The sequence below is a fragment of the Gouania willdenowi genome, chromosome 20, assembly GCF_900634775.1.
Source record: "Gouania willdenowi chromosome 20, fGouWil2.1, whole genome shotgun sequence".
Lineage (NCBI taxonomy): Eukaryota > Metazoa > Chordata > Actinopteri > Blenniiformes > Gobiesocidae > Gouania > Gouania willdenowi.
The window spans coordinates 5,491,516-5,517,425 of NC_041063.1; the positions used below are offsets into that span (position 1 = coordinate 5,491,516).

General features: G+C 38.1%; 1 protein-coding gene and 1 long non-coding RNA gene across 4 annotated transcripts in view; one reads left to right on the forward strand and one right to left on the reverse strand.

The window, feature by feature from the left end:
* Positions 1-19,174, forward strand: part of LOC114453919 (heparan sulfate glucosamine 3-O-sulfotransferase 1-like) — a 25,300-nt gene extending 6,126 nt beyond the window's left edge. The window contains exons 1-3 of one of the 3 annotated variants that reach the window (XM_028433932.1): positions 7,975-8,033; positions 17,160-17,455; positions 18,363-19,173. In XM_028433932.1, the coding sequence (XP_028289733.1) occupies positions 17,192-17,455; positions 18,363-19,028 (930 nt within the window). In that variant the 5' untranslated portion in view covers positions 7,975-8,033; positions 17,160-17,191 and the 3' untranslated portion in view covers positions 19,029-19,173. Of the gene's footprint in view, positions 1-7,974; positions 8,034-8,090; positions 8,145-17,159; positions 17,456-18,362 lie in introns of those variants that run through there. The other 2 variants (XM_028433935.1, XM_028433933.1) reach the window with 2 other exon arrangements.
* Positions 1,225-4,680, reverse strand: LOC114453924 (uncharacterized). The gene is made up of 3 exons (XR_003672490.1): positions 4,526-4,680; positions 4,060-4,152; positions 1,225-1,389 (listed from the first exon to the last, which is right to left on the reverse strand). It is a non-coding gene; the product is annotated as an uncharacterized LOC114453924 (long non-coding RNA).
* Positions 19,175-25,910: the final 6,736 nt, after the last annotated feature.

Genomic DNA, 25,910 nt, shown 5'->3' on the forward strand with positions numbered 1-25,910 from the left:
GTATACTGGTTTTGCAACCCTAAATTTTACAGTAGAGAACATGTTTTTTTTAACTGAAATCATGGTAGAAAAAAACAAATATTGTAGTTTATTATACTGTAATTTGCTGTTAAAAAACTTTCCACAGCTTTTTCACAGTTAGTTGCTGTTAAAACAACAAACATAATATAATAAGTTTTACAGTAATTTGTTGTTAATTTCACAGTAATGGGATAGACACTATTATGGAAAATAACTGTAAAAATAACAGAAATATGTAAACCTTAATAAATCCTTTGACCGTAAAAAACACAGTGAATTGTATAACAAATTACAATATTTTATTTGACCAGATACATTTTACGGTAAATTCCTGGCAACCACAGCTGCCGGTATTTTACCGTTAAAAAAATACAGTATAATACATGAGGAACATAAATGACATTTTACAATAGCAACCACTAAATCTAGAACAATCTAAAGATTCTCATATATAACCAAGGTAGTGAATATTACTAATAAACAATAAGAAAATTGACATTTCATCTATAAAACAGACTGAACAGGTCATGTGTTGTGTTTCTATACTCACAAAGCAGCATAGATCTTGAGTATACAGCATGTGTCCATATTTATATGGCTGGTAATCCATGAAGGAATGAATAAAACATAAAACAAAAGTCACTTGCCCCTGACCGATCAAGAGTAATGAGTCACTGGGTCCTGCCTTGGTTAAGAAAACACTCAAACGTGTAGTGAAGTTTCTAATGCACATGATGTTGAAGATAGAAGCTCTGCTGGAGTACTGAGATGTCCATCAGGAATTCACTATGGACTGGCAGGATCTCCCTCTGTAGAAAAACATGGACACAAAGTTTCAAAAGTTTGATCAGTGCTTGAGCAAAATGTACAGTAATGAACAAAACCTGTTGTCAAAACAGGTCCAATGATAAATTATTTAAGTAGTAAGTTTGCAGTCTTAAATCTATTTATGTAAAAGTGATACACAGCACAGCCCTAATTATAATCATTATTTGTGTTACAGTGTATTTAAGTTTCCCATTGATTTATTATAGAACTTGAAGTTAATGACTCAATGTGACGGTGACTTATTTTATAGTGTCAGTTTCCTTCATTGTATGAAACTACTCACCTGGACAATGAACCTGACCTAGACTGATTAAGATTTGTGTTTTCTGTCCATCTTTCTTTAGTTAATTGATCAATACCCTTGCTTACCTCTTATTGAATCTTTAGGTGCAGACTTAATTGAAGATGGTGAGGGCCTCGTACAGACAGGGTGTGATGTTTAGGGAAACCAAAGAATTCATACAGGTGTCATCATTTCTGCCAGAAGACTCACAGCAACGTTGGCAATGAAGCTTTGATTGTGGACTGGTTAGATCCCTTCTGCATTCAGAAAGAAAACAACAAAAAGGGCATACACCATAAATAATAACAATGACAAGAAATTAAAATTAAATAAGTGCAAAACAAGTTTCCCAATATTGACACTGTGCAAGTTTGTGCTGCTTTCCATACAAGTGATGACCAATACATCGGCCAGCTGATATTATTGGCCGATGTGGGCTGGTGCGTTCGCCGATCCGCATTATATACAAAGAGCAGAAATATTTTTTACTTCATCTTGTTCTACATCACCTGTTTTTAATATTTGTTAAATATTTTTTTACTTGTCGTTCTACCTGACCTTTATTAATTTCAATAAACGTTTGTTCTTTTAAAATTGAGACTCGTACCATTTGTGATCATCATTGTGTAATTTTCATGATGTAAATCCCTATTCCATACTAGAGATAGACCGATAGGGCCGATACAGATTTTTTTCCATCAGCCTTAGCCGATGACCGATACAGACGGCTGATTTTCTTGAGCCAATATTTGAAGCCGATACTACGTTTGCTCCCTCAATTTACATCATAAAAACTACACAACGATGATAACAAATGGTGAGTCTCAATTAAAAAAAAGAACATTTATTGAAAATAACAAAGGTGAGTTAGAACGACACCAAGTAAAAAATATTTAAATAATAAAAACAGACGATGTAGAACAAGAAGTAAAAATAATTTCTGCTCTCTGTAAATAATACGGATCGGCGAACGCAGCAGCCAACATCGGCCAATGTCGATACACGTAAAAAACGCAAAAATCGGCCGATGTATCAGTTCAGTAATAGGCTAAATTACTTCTCAAGTATCATTATTTAGACGTTAAGTTTTATACAATGACATAAGTAGTTGTTTGCTTTGGGCTGAGGTTTATCCAAACTACTTAAATTTTTTTTTTTTTTACTTCCTGGTATCAGTTAATTTAAAAAATGTGCATGCCTTAAATGTATTATAATAAAACATTGAACCAAAGATACATTAGTTGGTTGTGGTAATTTTAGCTGAATGTTTTTCAACAATTTGATTTAAACTACGGTGTAACAGTTAGGCAAGTGTCAAAAGGGTAAAACAAAAAATCTACCTAATGCTACAAATAAAGTAACCTCGAACCTTGTATGTATGAAATGAATAGTTGAATTTTTTTCTCAACTTTACTTTGGCAGTGACCAAATTCTAGATTTTTGGGGGCACACAACCAAGCTAGAAAATGGTGAAGATTTCTAATGTATACATAATTTGGATTTTAGATAAATTAGCAAAAATCCTTGCAGCCTGTGAATCTATTGAAAAATACAGCAGTTTAAAGGGGACATATAATGGTTTTAAATCCTTCCTTTTTAGATATAAATCATACAGTTGTGGTCTATATAAAGTGGAACTGCACTGCTTGGGTCTGAATTCCTCATTATTATAGCTCCCCAGACCCCTTTTCTGATGTGCTTCTAAGAGCAACTCATTTTGGTGCGGTCTCTTTAAATGCAAATGAGACACTTCATACCCCGCCCCCTCTCCAGGTTCAGCTCCACCCTGCTCGGCCATTTTTGTAGTTTGATAGAAGAGATATGGCCACGTAGCGGCACAGAAAAAGTTTATTCACACGTTATTTACAAAATGTCAACAACAGAAGACTTGTCCATCCAGCCTTACATGTTTGAGCCAGAGTCTGACCCGGCGGAGCGAGATGAAAATGAAGATGATGAACCTGCAGAACCCTAACAAGTGAGCTAACACAAGCACCGAGCTAACGCTAGCGCCAAGCTAACGTCACGAAATGCATTTTAATAGTCTTTTCGGAGACAAAAACGGCAAAATGAAATGACTAATGAAAACTTTAGACTTAAATTAAACCACGTAGGCCATATCATCAAGGATCTAAAACGAGCACACAGCGCTAACAAAACAATGACAGGGACGTCTTATCATCACACTTTTTAGCGTTAATTACAGCTTACCGAAGAGCTCTGTTCGTCGTCTCCAAAGATAGAAGGAATTGAACCCTCAATCAGACAAAGTCTTTTGGCAAATCCTTCTTTATACTGGCGGAGGTTGCAGAAGCAGTCATCCTTGAAGTGCTGTGCGCGCACAAAAATGACCTTACCCACAGATGTGGGTACATTTCCGTGAAAAATAAAACTCAACCAGGCACTTTGAAAAGGTTCTGATGCTGGGAGACAGTGTAATGAAGCGTGTGGGTTACTATATCCAACAACCAAACATTTTGACTTATCCTCTCACAACTTCTGCATCCTGGAGCTTGGACTACAAAATAAAAGCGAGAAATAAAAATGGCGGATTGCTCGAAGTGTTGGGCCTGGAGTCGATGTCCTAATTTGGCAGTTCCGCTGACATTATTGTTCAAAAAACGTTATAGCTAATCGAAAAATCGAAACAGATTGAAAAATATGACCAAAACAGAATATAAAGATATCTACAGAGCACCTGAAGAGACTAATTTGAACTTTTCTGTGCTTCTAAACAATCTAAATATACATCAAAATGCATTCAAGGGCTAAAAAAGTGGATTTAGCATGATATGTCCCCTTTAAGACATAACCACAGAGCCTAAAATGCACAGACTACATATTACAATCAAATGACTAAATACACAGTCAATAACATTAACAGTTAGACCATCCAAGTAGTCAAAATGGTAAAATACTGTACATACCAAATATTTCCAACCAAGGTTTTATTATATCTTCAGCATGTTTTTTCCGCTGTTGTCTTGACACTGTTTCACCTGTCACTCTCTTCTGATGCTCTTCACAAAAACAAAACAGTAATATTGTAAAAAGAAAGGAAAAATAATTTGAAAATTTGCCTTAAACGTGCCATACTTGGTACATGTCTGCTAGCAGTCGGCTTCATTACACCTAAATAAACGTGGTTCATTCCGATGCAGTTTACAATGAACAATTAAAATGATGACTAAAGTACTTTACCACATAAATTACAGGTTAACATGTCTTCAGGTACTTTGGTAATTCATCCCTAACAAATTAAGCATATCAAACAGAAATTAATCACGGGCAATGCTTTCCTCACCACAGTAATGCTAACTTAATAAACATATCTATCATAGCTGTGCTGGTGGGTTTTTATAACAGATATAACTTGAAGTCACATGTACTCACCTCACGAGTTCATTTAAAGCTGCCAGGATGTCTAAAAAGTCCAAAGATGCTGTGGTCCAAGCACCTAAAATGGCGCTGGTACGAATTCAAAACTGCGTCCGTTAACGAGGTCACCAGGTGTCCAGGTAAAAAGAGCGGTCTGTACACGTCTCAGCAGCGAGCCACGCTATTGGTCTTTATCAGATGACGTGTTCTTCTTCTTCTTCGTTTTGTTTTTTGGCGACTGACACCTTGTGTTGCAGGTGCACTACCGCCACCTACTGTTTTGGAGAGTACCTTTAACTGAGAGGACCCATCTAACTTTAAATTAAAACACTTAAGGTGGTAATATGGCGTGAGACATAACAGAACATAAAGTTGTTTTTAAATATATAATTAAAAAACGATTATTTAAATCAATTTTATTCAGCAACCTTAAACTTTATTTTATACATATGTTTTTGCTGTTGATTTTTTTTATGAAAAGGTTAACAATGTTATACTGCAGACCAAACTATTAATGTGCATATCAGTATCTGAATTAAAAAATAAATAAATAAAAAAAGATAAAATTTTATTGTCTTTTGCTGCTGATATTTGCCTTTTTTAATAGTTTTTACTGGTTGTATTTTTACAGTGGACCCTATTTTTTAACATTTTGCTTCTGTAAAAATGAAGGTTTTTGTTTGCTTAGCAATCAACAGATTTATATTGTAAATTCTAATGTAAACAACCCCATAAGATGTAGTTTTGGCCGAATAATGCCGTAAAATCTAAGGTTTTCAAACATTTTTTTTCATTACGATATTTACTTTTAAAATGTATGTATGTTTATTTGTTTATTTGTTTCTACAGAAAATCTTTATCATTTCAACATTTTATTACAGTAAAAATTGAAGTTTTGTCCAGTTTCACAATTAACTGTTATTCGATGTATTTATTACAGTAAAAGGACATTTTGGGTTTTACGCTACTTTACTGTTGGAATTTGACAGTCTTTTGCTGTATATTTTACGGACTTTTTTTTACAGTGTATAAGATTTTGCAGCATCTGGATGAGCCAGTGCTGGAAGAGATCCATGCCTTGTTTAACTACATTTGGGAAGCTGGATCGATGCCAAGGGTGTGGAAACATGCTGTAGTAATTCTAATCTTGAAGCCGGGAAAGGATCCCTCTTCTCCGTCGTCGTATAGACCTATTGCATTGACTTCAGTGCTATGTAAGGTGATGGAGAGGATGGTCACTAATAGACTTGTGTATTTTTTAGAAAGAACTGGTTATTTTGTGAATTATCAAAACGGATTTAGCTTTGGAAGAAATACCATGGACTCGGTTGCAGTATTGGATCAGGATATCCGAAGGGCAGTGGTTAATAAGGAGGCCGTGGTGGCAGTTTTCCTCGATATAGAAAAGGCTTATGACAGTATGTGGCGGGAGGGTTTGCTGATGCTGGCATTAGGGGAAGAATGTTTGTATGGATTAAAGAGTTCCTTAATGGTAGAACAATACAGGTAAGAGTAGAAAATCAACTTTCAAAAATCGTTAGTATTTTGAATGGTACGCCTCAAGGATCTGTAATTAGCCCTGTTTTATTTAATGTAATGATTAATGGTATTTTTCAGGGTGTTAATCCAGGTTTTGGAAAATCCCTGTTTGCAGACGATGGCGCTATTTGGCATAGGGGTAAAAATACAGAACACTTAATCAAGCAAACTCAGGTAGCCCTGGATCAAGTAGTACACTGGGCAAAAATGTGGGGTTTTAGGATTTCAGCATCTAAAAGTAAGTACATGATCTTTGGCCTGAAAAAGAAAATTCCACAAATGACTTTGTATTTATATGGAAACCAGTTAGAAAAGGTAAAAGTGTTTAAATTTCTCGGAATGTGGATGGATGAGAGGCTAACATGGAATACGCATATTGAAAAGACTGTTGGTAAGTGTGAAAAAGTTGTAAATGTACTTCGTAATTTGGCTGGCAGTGACTGGGGAACATAGGTCAACTCTGATTATGATTTATAGAGCAATGATAAGATCTGCATTAGATTATGGTTGTTTTGTATTTGGAGCTGCGGCAAAAACTGTGTTACAAAAGCTGGGCAGAGTTCAAGCAAAAGCCTTAAGAGTGTGCAGTGGAGCTTTTAGAACCACACCCATACCTGCACTGTTGGTTGAAATGGGGGAAACATCTTTAAAAATTAGAAGGCAGAAGCTGGGGCTCCAGTACTGGGCCAGACTAGCAGGACTGCAGCATAAATCTGCGGCCAACTGCCTCTTGGAGGATTGTTGGGAGTTTGCAAAAAGGGAGGGAAAAGCGCATTTTTTGAGACATATTTGTCAGCTGGCTGGTAACGTGGGTTTGGAGAACGGGAGTGTTGCTGAGTTAATGTGGTCCCCTGTCCCATTCTGGCTTTTGCCAGAGCCGGACGTTCAATTGGGCATGTTGGGGATGGATAAGAGTTTTGTTTGTGGCCAAGTAAATGAATTTGTGGCTCTAAATAAAGAAACGGCTTGTCACATTTTTACAGATGGGTCTAAGGATCCGACATCAGGAAAAGCAGGTCTTGGAGTCTACATTATGAATAATGAAACTGGGAAAAGTATGCGTGTATGTGATTATGTATCTGTGTTCACGACTGAGTTGTTAGCCATTAGGTGGGCTTTAGATTGGATTGAACGAAATAAACCTGAGATGTCGTATATATATTCGGATTCCATGGCTGCCTTACAGGCAATTTCTGACCATCCCTCCGGGGCTAGGATAGATACTGTGGTAGAGATTTTGTGTTGCCTTCACCGGATAGAGTTGATGGGGTCTAGTATTGTTTTCTCCTGGATCCCATCTCATTCAGGTATTGTGGGCAATGAAGCTGCTGATAGGCTAGCAAAGAAGGCTCTTCTCGAGACGGAAATTGAATATGTGGTCCGATTGGGGAAGGCTGAGTGTGTCAATGTTTTCAAAGCTACTGTGTATCAGCAATGGCAAAGGGAGTGGGAGAATGAGTCTAGAGGGAGGCATTATTTTAAGTGTCAACCTTGTGTGCAGGGCAATAGACTCCTGTGGGCAACTTGCCGATCAAATCAAGTTAAGATAACCAGATTAAGACTGGGGCATTGTGGACTAGCTGCATATTTAAATCGAATAGGCAAACATCCGGATGGATTATGTCAGTGTGGTCAACTTGAGACTATTTCCCATGTTCTATTGGCCTGTAGATGTTATTCTGTTGAAAGGGGAACGTTATTTAAAGAACTTTCAACTCTTGGGCTGATAGTGTTTTCAATAAAGTCAATATTTGCACCAAGAACAGAGTCGATTTTAATAGATAAGGCAGTCGTGAGGTATCTCCAATCTTCCAACCTCTATTTGAGAATCTAAAATGGAGTGACTCTAAGTGAACAGAAGAGGGCAGCATTACGCTTCTTTTAGTGTACAGCCTGCCGGAAACCATTAGAAGAAGAAGAAGAAGATAATTTAGACCGAAACACGGAGCTCTCTGAATAGATCATTTGAAACCATCAGCCACTGGTGAGTCTTTTGCAGACACGTTTCTCAACCCGTTCAATTCTCCATCTGGAAAAATGTGGATTCTCTGTGGTGCCGTGCATGGAAGCTAAGCTCTGACCACTCGGTTCAAAGGTAAAAAACGATTTTTGTTTTTTATAAAACAAACAGCCGAATTGTAGATAATACTTTAATTTACTTACTCACTCATGTAGTTTGGAGCTTTACGTTTTGTTTTACGCAGTTTTGTTGTTTTTCTGATTGGCGCTACAATCAGAAATTATACTAAATGAGTAAAATAAAACAAACAACTAAACAATATTTATACAAAAAGTACACAAATTGACTCCAGAATCACTCTATAATGACAACCAAAAACACTTACACAAAAAAATGCACAAAAAGACAACTGAAAGATAAAAAAACACTCAAAATGACTCCAAAAAACATACATTACAGAAAAATACACCAAACAACAAAAACGTAAAAATGACTCAATACACAAAACTAAATATTTATACAAAAAATACACAAAATGACAACAGAATCACACTCCAATGGCAACAAAAAACTATAATTATACAAAAACACAACAGAAAAATACAAAAATACACAATGACTCCAAAAAACATACATTACAGAAAAAATACACCAAGCAAAAAAATATAAAAGTGTGTAAAAAAAAAACAACAAACACATTTATCATGTTCATGGAAATCACACACACTGTTTTACTTTGCACCCACAAATAAAGCCCTTTATAACACTACAGAGCACAGAGTATGTACACCTCTTTGTACATCCAACCTTCAAACACATACTCATTTGGCCATAATTAACTCTACTTAAGCTCCCACATGAATGCATATTTCTGACGGGCACTGTACTAGTTTACAGAAATAAGAATAAACCAGTTGTAACCACAGGGTGCGACATCAACCCAGTTCTTCTCTATATGTTGCATTATGATGAGCACTTAGGGACTGTTCTCTCACCCAGGGGGTTGATGGGTAGGAGGTGTGGTTTTCCGCCCTATATAATGTGTTGACGCGCTTTGTATCATTTATTCATGTGATGCTGCTGAGCTGATTAAAAGCTATACTAACCTCCACCTCATCGTTCCTCATCCTGCCCCAACATCTTCAATTACAAAAAGATTTTGTGATTTATATGCAGAAAAATAGCATATGGATTTATAATGATTAACATTATATTTTATAATATTAAAAATATTGATAATCCAATATTTGAGAAATAATATTTATCTTTTTCATTTCATTTTTTCATTTATATTTGCACAAATAAACAAGACAAAATGTATACAGTGGTTAAAAGAACATAACTGTGCAGGAGAGAGTGAGAAGACCATTTGAGGTCTTATAAGACCACCTCCCCAAAGTCAAATTAAACAAAAACAGGCATGAGCAGGTAGGTCAATATTTTAAATATATATACACATGGCGTGGGAGGATGCCGGTTAGACCCGGCAGACCCAAACGTATAGTGAGGGTCTGCTGGGAACGCCTGGCAGAGTCTCCCGTCAGAAGGAGCTTCAACTCCCACCTCCGGGAAAACTTCAACCATGTCTCGGAGGAGGCGGGGGACATTGAGTCCGAGTGGGCCATGTTCCGTGCCTCTGTTGCTGAGGCGGCTGATCGGTGCTGTGGCCGCAAGGTAGTCGGTGCCTGTCGTGGCGGCAATACCCGAACCCGTTGGTGGACACCGGGGGTGAGGGATTCCGTCAAGCTGAAGAAGGAGTTCTACCGGGCCTTTTTGGCCTGAGGGACTCCGGAGGCAGCAGACAGGTACCGACGGGCCAAGCGGAGTGCAGCCACGGCGGTCGCTGAGGCAAAAGCCCGGACATGGGAGGAGTTTGGTGAGGCCATGGAGAACGACTTCCGGACGGCTTCGAAGAGATTCTGGACCACTATCCGGCGTCTCAGGAGGGGGAAGCAGTGCACCGTCAACACTATGTATGGTGCGGATGGTGCGCTGCTGACCTCGACTTGAGACGTTGTGGATCGGTGGGGGGAATACTTCGAAGACCTCCTCAATCCCACCGACACGCCTTCCAATCAGGAAGCAGGGCCCAGGGACCCGAGAGTGGGATCTCCTATCTCTGGGGCTGAAGTTGCCGAGGTGGTTAAAAAGCTCCTCGGTGGCAGGGCTCCGGGGGTGGATGAGATCCGCCCGGAGTTCCTCAAGGCCCTGGATGTTGTGGGGCTGTCATGGCTGACACGACTCTGCAACATCGCGTGGACATCGGGGGCAGTGCCTCTGGATTGGCAGACCGGGGTGGTGGTCCCCCTTTTTAAGAAGGGGGACCGGAGGGTGTGTTCCAATTATAGAGGGATCACACTCCTCAGCCTCCCCGGTAAGGTCTATTCAGGGGTACTGGAGAGGAGGGTCCGCCGGACAGTTGAACCTCGGATTCAGGAGGAGCAATGTGGTTTTCGTCCTGGCCGTGGAACTGTGGACCAGCTCTATACCCTCAGCAGGGTCCTTGAGGGGTCATGGGAATTTGCCCAACCAGTCCACATGTGTTTTGTGGATCTGGAAAAGGCATTTGACCGTGTCCCTCGGGGATTCCTGTGGGGGGTCCTCCGGGAGTATGGGGTATCGAACCTCCTGATAGGAGCTGTTCGTTCCCTGTATGACCGGAGTCAGAGTCTGGTCCGCATTGCCGGCAGTAAGTCGAAATCGTTTCCGGTGAGGGTTGGACTCCGCCAGGGCTGCCCTTTGTCACCGATTCTGTTCATAACTTTATGGACAGAATTTCTAGGCGCAGTCAGGGCGTTGAGGGGGTCCGGTTCGGGGCCTCAGTATTGCATCACTGCTTTTTGCAGATGATGTGGTCCTGTTGGCTCCAACATACCGTGACCTTCAACTCTCACTGGATCGGTTCGCAGCCGAGTGTGAAGCGGCCGGAATGAGAATCAGCACCTCCAAATCCGAGTCCATGGTTCTCGACCGGAAAAAGGTGGAGTGCCTTCTCCGGGTTGGAGATGAGGTTCTGCCCCAGGTGGAGGAGTTCAAGTACCTCGGGGTCTTGTTCACGAGTGAGGGAAGGATGGAGCGAGAGATCGACAGGCGGATTGGTGCGGCGTCTGCAGTGATGCAGAGTCTGCACCAGTCCGTCATTGTGAAAAGGGAGCTGAGCCAAAAAGCAAAGCTCTCGATTTACAGGTCGGTCTACGTTCCAACCCTCACCTATGGTCATGAACTTTGGGTCATGACCGAAAGAACAAGATCACGGGTACAAGCGGCCGAAATGAGTTTCCTCCGTAGGGTGGCTGGGCTCTCCCTTAGAGATAGGGTGAGAAGCTCAGTCGTTCGGGAGGGGCTCAAAGTAGAGTCGCTGCTCCTCCGCATCGAGAAGAGCCAGATGAGGTGGCTCGGGCACCTAATTAGGATGCCCCCTGAACGCCTCCCTAGTGAGGCGTTCAGGGCATGTCCCTCCGGAAGGAGGCCCCGGGGAAGACCCAGGACACGCTGGAGAGACTATGTCACTCGGCTGGCCTGGGAACGTCTCGGGGTCCCCCCCGGAAGAGCTGGAGGAAGTGGCCGGGGAGAGGGAAGTCTGGGCCTCCCTGCTGGGGATGCTGCCCCCGCGACCCGGAAACGGCTAAGCGGGAGAAGATGGATGGATGGATGGATGGATATACACATATTTAAAGATGACTTGTGTATTAACATTTTTTTAGCTGCATTTCAAAAGAGTCAAAAGTGGATATAGTCTTTAAAACAAGAGATAAATGATTCCAGAGTGAAGGTCCTCTATATTTGAGTGTATTTTGTCTGGCTGAAGTTCTACAGAAGGGCAGATGCAAATCTCTGCAATGCCTGGTGGAGGAGGTATGAACATCTGAAGTATATATGAAAAAAATTCTACAAGCCCTGGGCATTATATTGGACATATGCACATATTTATACATGAAGAGACAAGTGCAATAAATATTAACATTATACATTGTATTTCCTGAAAAGAGGAGCAGATGAGGAAAATCTATTTGAAAAATTCAAAATTCTTAAAATTTTTTTTTTATCAATAAAATCTTATTCAGATTAGTTTGGCATGTAGCACCCCAAATCATATTACAGTTTGTTATATGTGGATAAAGTAAACTATAATACAGTGTCATCATACATTTAGGATCTAATAAGGAGGAAATTCTACTCAAAATAACTATAGATTTCATTATTTTTCGACAAACATGTTGAGTGTGAGATTTCCAGGTTAATTTTTGGTCTACAATGACGCCTAAAAATTTAGTTTGAGTCCCTTGACTAATTTTGGTTCCATCAATTAATAGCTCTGCATCTTCTTCATTGAATCTTTTGTTTTTTGTGCCGAATATCAAAAAATTAGTTTTTTGTACATTTAGAAAGAGTTGATTTATTTTAAACCACTCAGAGATATTTGATAATTCTTCATTGGCTTCTCTTATTAAACTATTGTAATTTGAATGAGATAATAAAAGACGTGTCATCAGCAAACATTATTACAAACATTTCTTAAATCATTGACATAAATAAAAGAGGTCCCAAAATGGAACCCTGTGGTACCCCGCATCTGCGTTTACCTCTGTTTGAGCTTTGATTGTTAACATAAACAAATTGTTCTCTCTCATCCAAATAGTTTTGTATCCATTTTAAGGCATCATCTTTAATACCATCATTTTCTAATTTTGTTGAAAGGATTTTATAATTAACAAATTCTTTTGACAAGTCTAAAAATATACCAATAGTGTTATTTTTATTATCTAGATCTTTTGTGACTTTATCACCAAACTGCAAAAGGGCCATTTCTGTACACATTTTTTCTCTAAAGCCATACTGATGGTCATACAAAATATTATTTTCTGTCGTGTTTAGATATTCTTTAATTTTTCAAGTACTTTAGAAAACAAGGGTAAGACATAAATTGGTCTGTAGTTGTTAAACAAACTGGAATCACCAGATTTGTACATAGGAGTTACTTTGGCTAATTGAAGATCTCCAGGAACAACAGCTGTTTTGAGTGACAAAGAGAGAACATGAGTCAAGGGCTCAAGAATAGAGGAAGCTACTTTCTTTATAAGACAAGCTCTAATTTAATCGTGTCCTGGTGCTGCGTCCCTCATCTTTAATATTATCTGAAGTACCTCATTTGGAGTTGGAGGATCAAATGCATTTAAACAAGAATAAATTTTAACACATTTTATTAAAGTAGGTTTTCCTGTTAATACAATATTTTTTGCAAGTGAAGGACCAATATTTACAAAAAAAATTGTTAAAACCATTTGCTATGTCTATGGGATTATTATAATCTCTGATGCCATCAGAAAACTGTGGTGTATACTTCTAGTTGTTTGTTTTTTGTTAAATATTTCATTTATGACATTCCATGTTTTTACTTGAATTTACCAGCTTTTCAGAAAAATGTTTTCTCTTGGCAACATTGAGAATTTTAATGAATTCATTTTTATATTTTTTATAGTATGAAATATTTAAAGGCGCAGGACTAGTGAAAGACTTTTTATACAACTTATTCTTGGTAATAGAGGATTTTTGTAAACCATGGCTCAGACATTTTCCTTTGTTTATTTTTACTTTGTACATAAGGAAATGATTTATCAAACAAGGATGAAAATACATTCATAAATGTGTGATAAGCCATCTCGGCATCCTGGTGTTTGAAAACCTCATCCCATGTTGAATGAGCGAGTGTGGTTTTAAAACATTCCTCATTTTTCTGGTTGAATCTACGACGTCTCAAACTGCATTTTGACTTTGTTTGCAACGGATTTGTAAAATACTGAAATACAGGAAGATGATCTGAGATATCAGCAAGCATAACACCTGAAATAATTGGATTTACAAAATAGTTTGTTAATATGTTATCAATTAACTCTGTTTCCACTTTTCATATTTCAATGTCTGTGTTCATTTAAGTTAATAAACTGTATTTTCAGTGTATTCAACAAAGCTTAACCTCAGCAAGATTCTTTCTTTTTATAATATGTTAAAGTTTTATTTATTCAGAAAAACTGTTCCTCAGGAAATCCACTTTGATCTCCTGACATGTTTCCACTAAAAACTGCCAGTCTTCCTCAGAGGCATCTGCTCATTGCTTTGATATTTCTTTTGAAGTTTTTTTTTTACTTCCGCGTAGTAATAAATAAATAAATATGCAAAATTTCAGTTTCCTATGTGCTGTAGATTATGAGATATTAGAAGCTGAAAATGGAAGAAAAATAAGAACCTATGAAAATAACCCCCCCCCCCCCCCCCCCACTAAATTGTCCATATTTCATAATACGATCAAACAAAAAAAAATTAGTGTGACTATTGAATATTTAAGAAACAATTGGTAAAAAAAATTCTGATTTTTTTTTTCAGACTAAAGTGTGATGACATGAATTGAGTCGTATTACTTAATGTTGTTTTCTATTGAAGACACTAGAGAGCAGCACATACAGTAGCTCTGCAGCTTGTGTGCACTGTGATGATTGGCTGATCAGGAAAAAGATTAATTTAATCGAACCTTGGTTTAATGAGGGACGAACGATAGAAAATCTGCCTTTAACCTAAGTTTAAATAAGATACACAAGTGTTTATTGCTTTCTTCTTTAAAAGGTGATGTTGAAGGACTCCACAGAGATGGAATGGATTATTATTCATTTGTAGCATAGATCTAGTGCAGGGTTGGGTGACTATCACAGCGGGGGCCACAAAAATTATGATTGTATCTGATCCAAGGACCATACTATTAACATTTATGACAGCATTATAACTAGTGCAGTGTCTGTAGGAAGTCTGTATTCATAGATGTATGGGCAGACTATACTGTATACTATCTATATAGACAGTCTGTCCATGCATGTATGAATATATACATATGTAGGTGTTTGTACACATGTATTATCCACACAGCTTTCAACTTATCCTGAGTTATCATGACTACCTGTCAAACACTGAGCTGTTCTGCAAAGCTGCATTTTAGGCAATTTTATGAAATACTCCATGAATGGTATCATTGCAGTTCAAACAAATCAAACGTTGCACACCCTTGAACCAAGCAGCAGCCATGTTGAAAGTCTCAGCTCAATCTGAGCCTGATTCACAGACGCACACACACACAGACAGACAGAGATTCCTTGCGTTTATAGATAGATGACTGATCTGAGCATTAATACAGGGAGAAAAGGTGTTTTCATTTTTGTGGTTTTGTTGTTTTGTCAGTTTTTAGCCACTTTGTGCTTTTTTGTTGTTTTTTGTGTTCTTGTTGTAATTTTGTGTATTTTTCTGTCATTTTCTGCATTTATGTTGTCAGTATGTGCATTTTTGGGGTCACTTTCTGTATTCCTCCTCCTCCTCCTCCTCCTCCTCCTCCTCCTCCTCCTCCTCCTCCTCCTCCTTCTCCTTCTTCTTCTTCTTCTTCTTCTTCTTCTTCTTCTTCTTCTTCTTCTTCTTCTTCTTCTTCTTCTTCTTCTTCTTGTTCTTGTTCTTCTTCTTCTTCTTCTTCATAGAGAGCTGCCTTTGGACGTAAATGGTTGTTATCTTAGGGAACTGACGGATCATGTCCAAACACATAAAAACACGCTATAGGAACAAAGGCAGAGCAGCAATGTGCTTTTGAGAAGGGGGCGTGGCCTTCTCCTGCCTTACAGCGGAGTGAGACTGTGCAGCATCTCTGCCGTACCAGGAAATAGCGATGTTTTGTCATTTGGGTTATGAAAAGCACAAAATGCTGACACTTTCAAACTTATAGGTACTGTAGGCTATTTGAATTGGAAAAAACACATAATTTATAATTATATTAAAATCAAAACAAATAATCAAAATATTAATTCACCCTTGGGTAGGCACTGCCTACCTTGCCTACCCTGACTGCACGTCACTGCTTAAAACCTTGCTTATGTATTTATGGGCTAAAATAAGTTAGTATTTAAAATACAGTAAATTTCTTTTTAATACAATTCAAAGTGAAAATATTTAATTTATGTATGAAAATAGTATAATATAAAAGTATTTCTGTTGAGAAATTGTTAAATTGAAATTATAATATCTATATTTGATATAAACATAAAGAAAAAGGTTTCAGGTTATAAAGTAGACTTATATTTTAATTTACTACTTTGTATAGACTCATTTCATAATACAGAGGAAAACTCTATACCCAAAAACAATTCTTTAAATAAACATTAAAAAACATAAATAAATAAATAATGCAATCAATATTTTGCTGTTCCCGCGGTTGCGCAGGCGGTAATTATAAGACTGTGACAAAGGCTGTGGGACAACATTAAAACAGAAAAACAGCGAGAGAGAAAATGGAGCACTTTCTTGTATGGTCGCCTGTGATATCGTACATGATATGAGTGACAACAAGTGTTATAAAGGCTCTTTTGCACAATAATAGGTGTGCCTTCAGATTTTTACTTGTCCTTTGTTGTGCCTTGTGCACAAAAAGTTTGGGAACCACTGCACTAGACTAACTCTTAATTTGAACCAGCACATTGTTACAATAATTACTTATTACTTTGTTCTTATTACTAAAAATTATGATTCTTTCCAAATGAGGGTGAATTTAAATGGTGCAAAGGGTGGAGATTGGCATAATTCCACCAGGCAGGGTTGGGGTCAATTACAATTGTAAGTGCGTAATTGGTAATTAATCACAATTATGACATTTTTTTTGTAATAGTAGCTGAAAAATCTGTTGATGTTGTTGTAATTGTAATTGAATTGTATGTGAGTTCATTTATAAATGTAATTGGCATTCATTTTATAAAACCTATCATTTACAATGTAATTTAACTTAAAACTAGAGAACCGTGTTATAGTTATATTGCTTACACATAGGCATATGTAGTTAACAAATTAAAATATATGGATTATTTATTAAAGGCTCAATAAAGGTGTTTAGTTGTAATTGAACTTCAATAATTGAGAACGTAATTGAAATTTTAGCTGTAAATAGAAAAAACGCTGCTCAACATAATTAATTGAGCATAGATAATTGAAGAGGTAATTGTAAATTAAAAGTGTAATTGACCCCAACCCTGCCACAATCAGAATATTGTGGCAGGGTTATAATATATAACTGTTTACATTTAGAAATGGAAAATCTAAAAATCTGAACGTTTTTTCCTTCTTGTCTCACAGGTTTTTAAAATCAAAGGCCTGTGTGTGTCACCATGCTGTGGACGGTGCTGTTTGCCCTGCTGTTGATCCTGGTTCTTCAGACCCAGATGTTTGTGTGCTTGAAGGAATTACGCACCAGACATTCCACCTTGTCCCTTTCCTCTTCCTCCTCACGCTCTTCCTCTTCATCCTCCTCTTATAATAAAACTCAGCAGCGACTGCCAGGAGCCATCATCATAGGAGTGAGGAAAGGTGGAACCAGAGCTTTGCTGGAGATGCTCAACCTACATCCAGATGTGGAAGTGGCCAAAGCTGAGGTCAACCTAGTGAAAATGTACTCATCAGGCCTGGTCCAGTTATAGTCCAGCCCAGTTAGTCCAAAAGCTGAGGTAAACCTATCAATGGCATAAAATACTGGTAACAACCAGTGTTAATTTAGACAGAGCATTTTTATTTCGTTTTTGTCAAAGTCTTTTGGCTTAAATGCAACTTAGTTTAGTTCAAATATCCACGTACTCTTGGTTCTTTGGTTATTCCGTTTAGTTAAAACCAAAACTGAAGTACAGAAAAATAAAAAACGGACAAGCAGTGTTTTTCTGTGTTAAAATGAAATCTCTTTGTGTTTTTTTTGGATATTTATGGGAAACTATAGACGAGTAGCACAATCAAAAAAACAAGCAGTGTGCTGGATCAAAAAAGGTCCAAAGTAGCTATGAAGAAACGAAGGTCCGCACCACTGCGTAGTTTGCTCCCAAATTCAGTTTTTAATAAAACACCAAAAGACGTGACGTTTCGGGCTGATCGCCCTTCATCAGACATGGACGAGAGCTTCATGTTTTAAGCTCACCAAACAGAGGGGACACACAGGGGGGCGGACTTTTACTCCTGGACAAAAAAAGGAGCAAAAACAAAGTCACATTACTGATGAACTGGTGAACTGAAATGTTATTAAAACATGAATGAATCCTAACCAAACAATGGGTGTTAAAAAAAAATCACACAAATGATATGTGACTAAAGGAACCAGAGGTGGTGTAATTAATCTACTGGTGCTCCTTGTTTCTTGTGATCAACTTCTCTGTGTTGATGGCTGCTGTTAATGGCTAGTGGTATTATAACGTGTAAAATAAATATTTTTAATAACCTCAAAAAAGCTGTAATTGTTTTTGTAACGTCATAATATAAGGGATGTAATAAAACGCTTTTCTGTACCTTGTGTATCAGGTTCACTACTTCAACGTGGAGGAACACTACCGCCGTGGTCTGGACTGGTACCGATCCCAGATGCCTTTGACTTCCTCTGGTCAGCTGACCCTTGAGAAGACCCCAGGATACTTTGCATCACCTCCGGTTCCTGAACGTGTGTGGAACATGAATCCAGCTGTGCGTTTGTTACTCATAGTCCGGGACCCCGCCGTGAGGCTCATATCCGACTACACCCAGGTTCTCCACAATCGCCTGACCCGACACAAGCCCTACCAGCCCCTAGAGGAGCTCCTTCTCCACAACGGCCAGATCGACCCAGGTTATAAAGCCCTGCAGAGAAGCCTGTACTACCACCATCTTACTCAGTGGCTCGACGTCTTCCCTAAGAAGCAGATCCACGTCGTAGATGGTGATGCCCTCATTCGGGACCCGTTTCCTGAGCTGAGAAAGGCCGAGAGGTTTTTGAAGCTCTCGCCTAGAATCAACCCCGACAACTTTTACTACAACACCACCAAAGGCTTCTACTGCCTGCTGTCTGACGGACATGACAAGTGTTTAGATGAGTCTAAAGGAAGGCCACATGCACCACTCAGTGCACAAGCGCTCAGGAAACTTTGTCGGTACTTTGAGCAGCCGAACAAGATGTTCTTTGAAATGATCGGGCGGTCCTTCTCCTGGTGCTGATCCAAAGCAATAGAAGAAGAAACACGGAATAATGACTTGTTTGGTTCGAGGCTGGATCTTTTGGAGTTTAGAAACGTATTTAAATCTGTATCAACTCACAGAAAAACAACCATTCACACGCTGATAATTGAATATACGAGTAGTGCAAGATGACTGCGTGGTTCTTTACAATATAAACTCCGGTCTCATAAAAAGACAATCACTGTTTATTTTGTAAGAATTTTGTACAGAAAACAATTCAACTCTTAAATTTTGTGTTATTTGTAAACTGAGTTTAAAATCCGTTATCGAGAAAGTTTTTTTTGTAATTCTGTTGTTTTTCTATTTCACGCTATTGTTTTTCCAAGTTATTTGTAATTTTAAAAAATGTGCCTAATAAAAGGACATGTTTTTTTGTATAGACCCTTTGATTGTTTGTAAACATTGTGACATATTTTGTTGGGCGGGGCTTAGCCTGGAGGCAAAACTACTATTGTCTTCGTTTTTCTGAGCTCCAGTGTCCGCTGGAATCCTATAAAACTTTCATTTATGTCCACTAACGTTATCTCTCATATTCTGGCGCCCAAACACACAATAAGATGACATTCTATAGCTGTAACATTAGCTTCCACAGTCTTTAGCCAGCAGCATTTCCTGTTTTTGCCTCCAGCCACGTCACTCGTGACAAGGCCATTAAGGGGTCTATAGTTGGACTTGTTTAAACCTGGGATTAGTCAGAGATACAGTCGGACAAAATCTTTTTTATGAATTAATAAAATATTTGATAACAGACTACCAAACACCAGATGTCATTTTGACGTTCAATTTTGGGCTAAATCTGGTCTTAGCCTCGATTTAGCACAAAAATTGTCATTGAAATTGGGTTTTTTTTGGACTGTCAGGATTGGTCCAAATTTAGTACCAATGTAGTCATTGAATTGAGGTTTTTATTGGACCGTCCAACATAGTCTAATTTTAGCCCTTCTTTAGTCGTTGAAATTGGGGATTTTTTGACCATCAAAATTGGTCCAAATTTAGCCCTAATATACAGTAGTTGTTGAAATTTAGTTGTCATTTAATCGTCCAACTTGGTCCAGATTTAGCACATTTGGTCCAAGTGTAGCGCAAAAATAGTCTTTGGATAGGACTACTCATTAGTGTTAAGTAGCTCAACAGTTTTAACTCTTTTATTTGGGTTAATTTAAACCAAATTAGCTAAAAAAAAAAATAAGAAAATGTAATGTAACAACCTCAAACATAACAGCCCACAAATATGGACCAAAAATACAAATATGATCCTGGTCCAAGTGGACTACAACGGTTCCCAGAATTAGGTATTACATTTTGAGAAGGTAAGATTTTTTAATTAATTAATCAATAAAATTAATCTTGAGTGCACAGTACTACGATCAGAAAACGGCGGCTTTTCACAATTCTCTTTTCGACCAAATGTTGACGTTGTTTATATGGCAAAGACGTCTTTTCAATGGTTTTTCAACCATATGTTACTGGATGGGATAGACATTTAACAAATTAAATCAACAGGAAACTCTTCTAGCACAGCTGTGGGCTACAGAACCAATTCCAATTTTTAATTGTTAGTGTTTTTTAATCCAGTTTTTTTAAATTTTGTTTTTGTGTCCTTCGCGTGTCGTTAATGTCATTTAACTATTAGTTCTCTATAATCAGTCAGTCACACCCCCCTTCATACTACCTTATTTTATCTATGGCTTTTTACACTTGCTTTTATTTTTCAGGCTTTTCTCTATTAAATTGTGTGAATGTGAGTTTTCTCCACAGCTTTTTGTTTTGCTTTTTTTTAAATTTCGATTTTCAAGACAGTTTGTTTGTCTTCTGTTTCCTGTCTTTTACTCTGTCATTTTTTCCCCTAGATTATGTTTTATAATTTACTTTAGATTTTCTCTATTTCTTTTTCATTTTCTTTGTGTCAGGTTGTCTTTCTTTCTTTTTTTATGTATTTTTTGGGACACATGAAGGAGTTGAGATCAATGCAGGGACACCTCAAAGTGAAGATTATTTTGTAAATCAAACGAGTAATAGGAGGAAAAGGTATTTATACCCCTTTGATGAAAGAAACACTGCAAATAATGTTCCACTTCTTTGTCACTTGTCTTCTCAAATTCACCTTAAGCAGTAAAGATGTTCACTGTGGATGGAATCTGACACGCTTACGTTTAACAACAGAACAAAATGTAGTTATATAAATGTTTTATTTATTTATTTAAATTATAATCATTATATTTTAATCTATTTTATATTTTGTAAATATAAGCATATAATATAATGTAAAGATTGTTCATTGCACTTTGTATTTGAAATAAGAAATATGAAAAATCATAATTTTTTTTTTTGTTGTGGTTAATTTAATTCCTATTAAAACACTTAGAAGAATGACTGCAGTTTATTAATTGCACTTCGTATTTGAAAGTACCTTGGTTCTAAAAAGGTAGAAAACACTGATCTATACCAAATAAAACCAGCAGAGGGCAGCATTGTCATCTTGTTGAGGCGTAACGAGGAACAGGGTGTGGAAGCACCCTTTGTGGGGAAGCCAGGAAAGGGATGCAAATGGTTTAGTGGTAGAAGAATTTTTAGATAGAAGCAATTTTGTAATCTTGAATGATGGAAGAGCTACTCGAATTGATATTAATACAAACAAGACTTCTTGCCTTGATCTCAGTTTTACGTGCCCTTCATTGGCAATGTTAGCAAAGTGGGAAGTTTGGGATGATGATACACTCGGAAGCCATCATTATCCTGTTATGGCTACTTTCGGCAGAGGACTTATGGTAGAATCTTCAGACAGATGTCACAGATTGGATTTTTCCAGGGTGGATTGGGACAAGTTCAGGGAAGGTACTAATAAGGGGTTGGATGGGGTAGATAGTAACGGGTCTATAGATAACATGTGTAAATCTTTGACAGATATGATTATGAGAGTAGCTGCAGAGACTATTCCGAGTAGAAGGTTGCCCCGTGATCGAATAATTGTTCCATGGTGGAACAAGGAATGTGCTGAAGCAGTAAGCAATAGAAGGAAGGCTTTTAAAAAGGTAAGGATACGTCCTACTCAGGAAAATGTGATTGATTATAAGAGGTGGAGGGCTTTGGCTCGGAAAACAATTAAGGGGGCAAAAAATAAATGTTGGAGGGAGTTCTGTAGTACGATAGGACCAAGAACCCAAGTTAAAGAAATCTGGGCTGGGATTCATAGAATGGTGGGGAAAAGGAGTAATACTGCTCTACCAGTGTTAAAGAATAGCAGCGCAGAAGCTGTCTGTAGCAAAGAAAAAGCTGATATGTGTGTAGAAGTATTTCAAGAAGTGCATAACTCGACAGTTTTGGGGGATGAAAGTCTTAGAATGAGAAATGAAGTTCTGCGAGATAATAATTGGAAATTAACATGCAGTGAAGACACGAACAGCTCGTTTAATCTGTATTTTTCTTTTAAGGAGCTTAAAGATGCAGTAGAGGCTGGGGCCAATACTTCACCAGGACAAGATGAGATGCAGCCACCGGCCTGTGCAACAAATAAATAATAATGGTTAACACTTTACTTGAAGTTTTAAACATAACGCTGACATTTTATGCTGTAATTATTATAACATGAGACCTGTCATTATGAATGAGGTGTTATGAAGGCTGTCATTAGGTTTTGTTTGTTACCCATAACTCTACCAAACCCCATTAGATCCTCCAAAAAATGCCAACATAGCTCCAAAGATGTCATCATCACACACACACACACACACACACACACACACACACACACACACACACACACACACACACACACACACACACACAAACACACACACACACACACACACACACACACACACACTTTAAACTAACAAACTTTATACACTGTTCTAAAACTCTGACCACACACTACAAGCATACTTTACAGTACACATTAATAATGTACACAAAGTAAAAATGAGCTGCAGAAAGACATTTATTCATCCAGACATTGAACTCATCTTACATTAACTTCCTATAAATCACCTGCTTCAAATTCTCCACACTTGTCACCAGACTGGCTTAACTGATTACGCAACATAAGCAAAATACGCACAACTATAACATCACATTTCACTCTCACCTTAAAACAATCGACTCTTCACCACCCCTTCCATGTTCCTACCCTGACTCCCTCTTCCCTGTTCCCTTCCCCCTCAGATAGGTGTAACACTGCCCTCTCTTTTTATATTCTCCCTTTAATAAAGTGTTTCTTACCCTTCCATAGGGAGGGCTGGTGATGGTCACAATTACGCAATAAAATAATATCATTTATTTTATTGCAATAACAAAACATGCATTGTTGTCAATAAGAGATTGCACTACATGGCTCCTTTATTCTCAAATCCCTCAGTAAACAATGAACATCAATGGAGAATTTATTGTACAACAGGGTCTTTTTGCTGACATTATTTAATTAAAATCAGGAGTTATTTGGTGCTTTTCATCCTACTTGCTCTCTCTCTATCTGCCCCTCTGATCATTGGCCTCTTTAATAGACTTCGTCACACGTGTCATTAAAAATCAGGTGTCAAGTCATGACACATTGGCTGTAAAGATCAATTTATTAGCTTTCAGACACTGTTAGAATTTATTCAATAGATCAATTATTGGCGGAGTTATGACAGTTTAAAGCAGCCTAATGTGATTTCGGTGCTACGTTCAGGGTCCGTGGGACACCAGTAATTGCCATGAATATTACGCAACGGACAGGACTTTATAAGTGGTAATGAGCTGGTAAAACAAACGTATAGTCACCCCATGTAAATATTTTATTTTTAGAGGTCATAAAATGTTTAAATATCCCACAATAATGCTCACAAATAAAAAAATAAAAAATGGGCCGTGTAACTTGTTCAGTTTTGTACGCGTGTCCGTGAACTGACGTCAGAGCCATGGCAACGAGGAGGATGCGACTTTTAAAGTCACCTGTTAACGTCCAACGTTCACTGTGAGCAGCGAGACGAGAGAGGAGAGCTGTGAACAACTTTGAGCTGAGAAACATTTACAAAACACACAGAAAGTCTTTACGAGACTTGTACCAGACCAGAGGAAGACTTTATACCAGGACCAGAAGAAGACTTTATACCAGGACCAGAAGAAGACTTTATACCAGGAGGAGAAGAAGACGTTAGACCAGTAGGTGACCATGGCCCCGCGCATGGCCCAAGGTAAGACATGTTTTTATTATTATCTGATATTCATACTTTAATCATTTTAGCATCAAACGTGTTATGATTTAAAATAGTCATTATTCTAGGTCTGAATCAGGTTTAAGGCGTTTATATTTATATTAAAGACCTACAGAAAATGGTTGATAGTTTTCATTTTTCATGTGTTTAACGTTTGTTTTTGTGATAATTTGACTCTGATGTGATACTTGTAGTGAGCGTTTGAGCTGCTGAGACTGTTTTACAGAGTTTTATTTACTATTTACTTAAGTCCTGTTCTGAGGTAGCTTTGATGGAAATGTGTATTTTATTTCCTACATTATTTTCAGTCCATTTGTAACATTTTATAGAAAAAATGGATACTTTGACTTCACTACACTTCCCATGAGCACCTGAATTAGCTGTTATGATTTTGTTTTGGTTTGTTTTTTAGACTTAAAGAATGTTGCTGACTGGGTAAAATGTATTTACCATGGATGCTGTTTGCATTGTTTGTAATTTAATATTTCTTGGTTTATTCTACTCATGTCAGTGATGTTTAATCTGTTACTACATACTTTATTTCCTACATTGATTATTTTCTTGATGTAGAAATATTTCTCCTTATTTAAGTTTAAAAGGCTTTTTTTTTTTTCCCTCTTATTTAATTATATTTTTTTATTCACAGTTTAGGCATGTACAATCCAAAGTTTAAAAAAGCATTGCAACAATTAATAAAACGTAGCATGTTTTAGATCACACATTACTGCAATACCCCTCTGTTTGGTTGTTGTTCCATATATACATTACTGTGTGTAGGTCTGAGAAAATACAATACATCTAATAATTATATTTCTTACTATTGTGAACCATAGTAAATTGAATTGAAATATCACTCTTTATTAACCATGTTTTTCTTTTTTCTTTTTTTCAGATTTAGTCCATGAGTGGGCCTCACCTGAGGGTTTGGTTCCACCCTGGGTCGAGGCTCCGGCTTTGGCCCTGGACTTGTACGACACCCTGGGTTCGGACCCAGAGGTGGTCGACCCAGACTGGGTCGACCACCTGGGTTTAGACCCAGTGTGGGTCGACCACCTGTGTTTAGACCCAGAGTTGGTCGACCCCCTGGGTTTAGACCCAGAGTGGGCCGACCCCCTGGGTTCGGACCCAGAGTTGGTCGACCCAGACTGTGTCGAACCCCTGGGTTCGGACCCAGAGTGGGCCGACCCTCTGGGTTCTGAACCAGTGTGGGTCGACCTCCTGGGTTTAGACCCAGAGTGGGCCCAACTTCCTGTCCTAATAGAGGCAGCTGAGTTTGACATGTTTGCTTGTAATATTTCTGAGTTCTTTGTTTACAGTGACCCTGACAGTGAAGGTGTGGATCTGCACTTGGACGTGGAACGCTGAGGAGTCTCCAGCTCTATCCATAGTTGTATTTGCACCAAGGTTTGTGTATATCATCAACTTTCTGTGTTTTTGACCTCTGTAGTGTCTTGACCGTTATGTAAATAGTTGTTGTAGGTGGTAAGTCATAGCTGGCCTTTGCGTCTTGCGGGACAGTTCATGTCCCAGGCAGCGTCTGGCACCAGGACCTTTTTAGATAGTAAGCATTTTATTTTTAGTTTCTTTATGATGGGCCACAGTCGGCGTGGTTCTCCTGTCACTTTAATAAGACATGCATGTATATTATGTTAAGTTAGGCTGTTAAGAG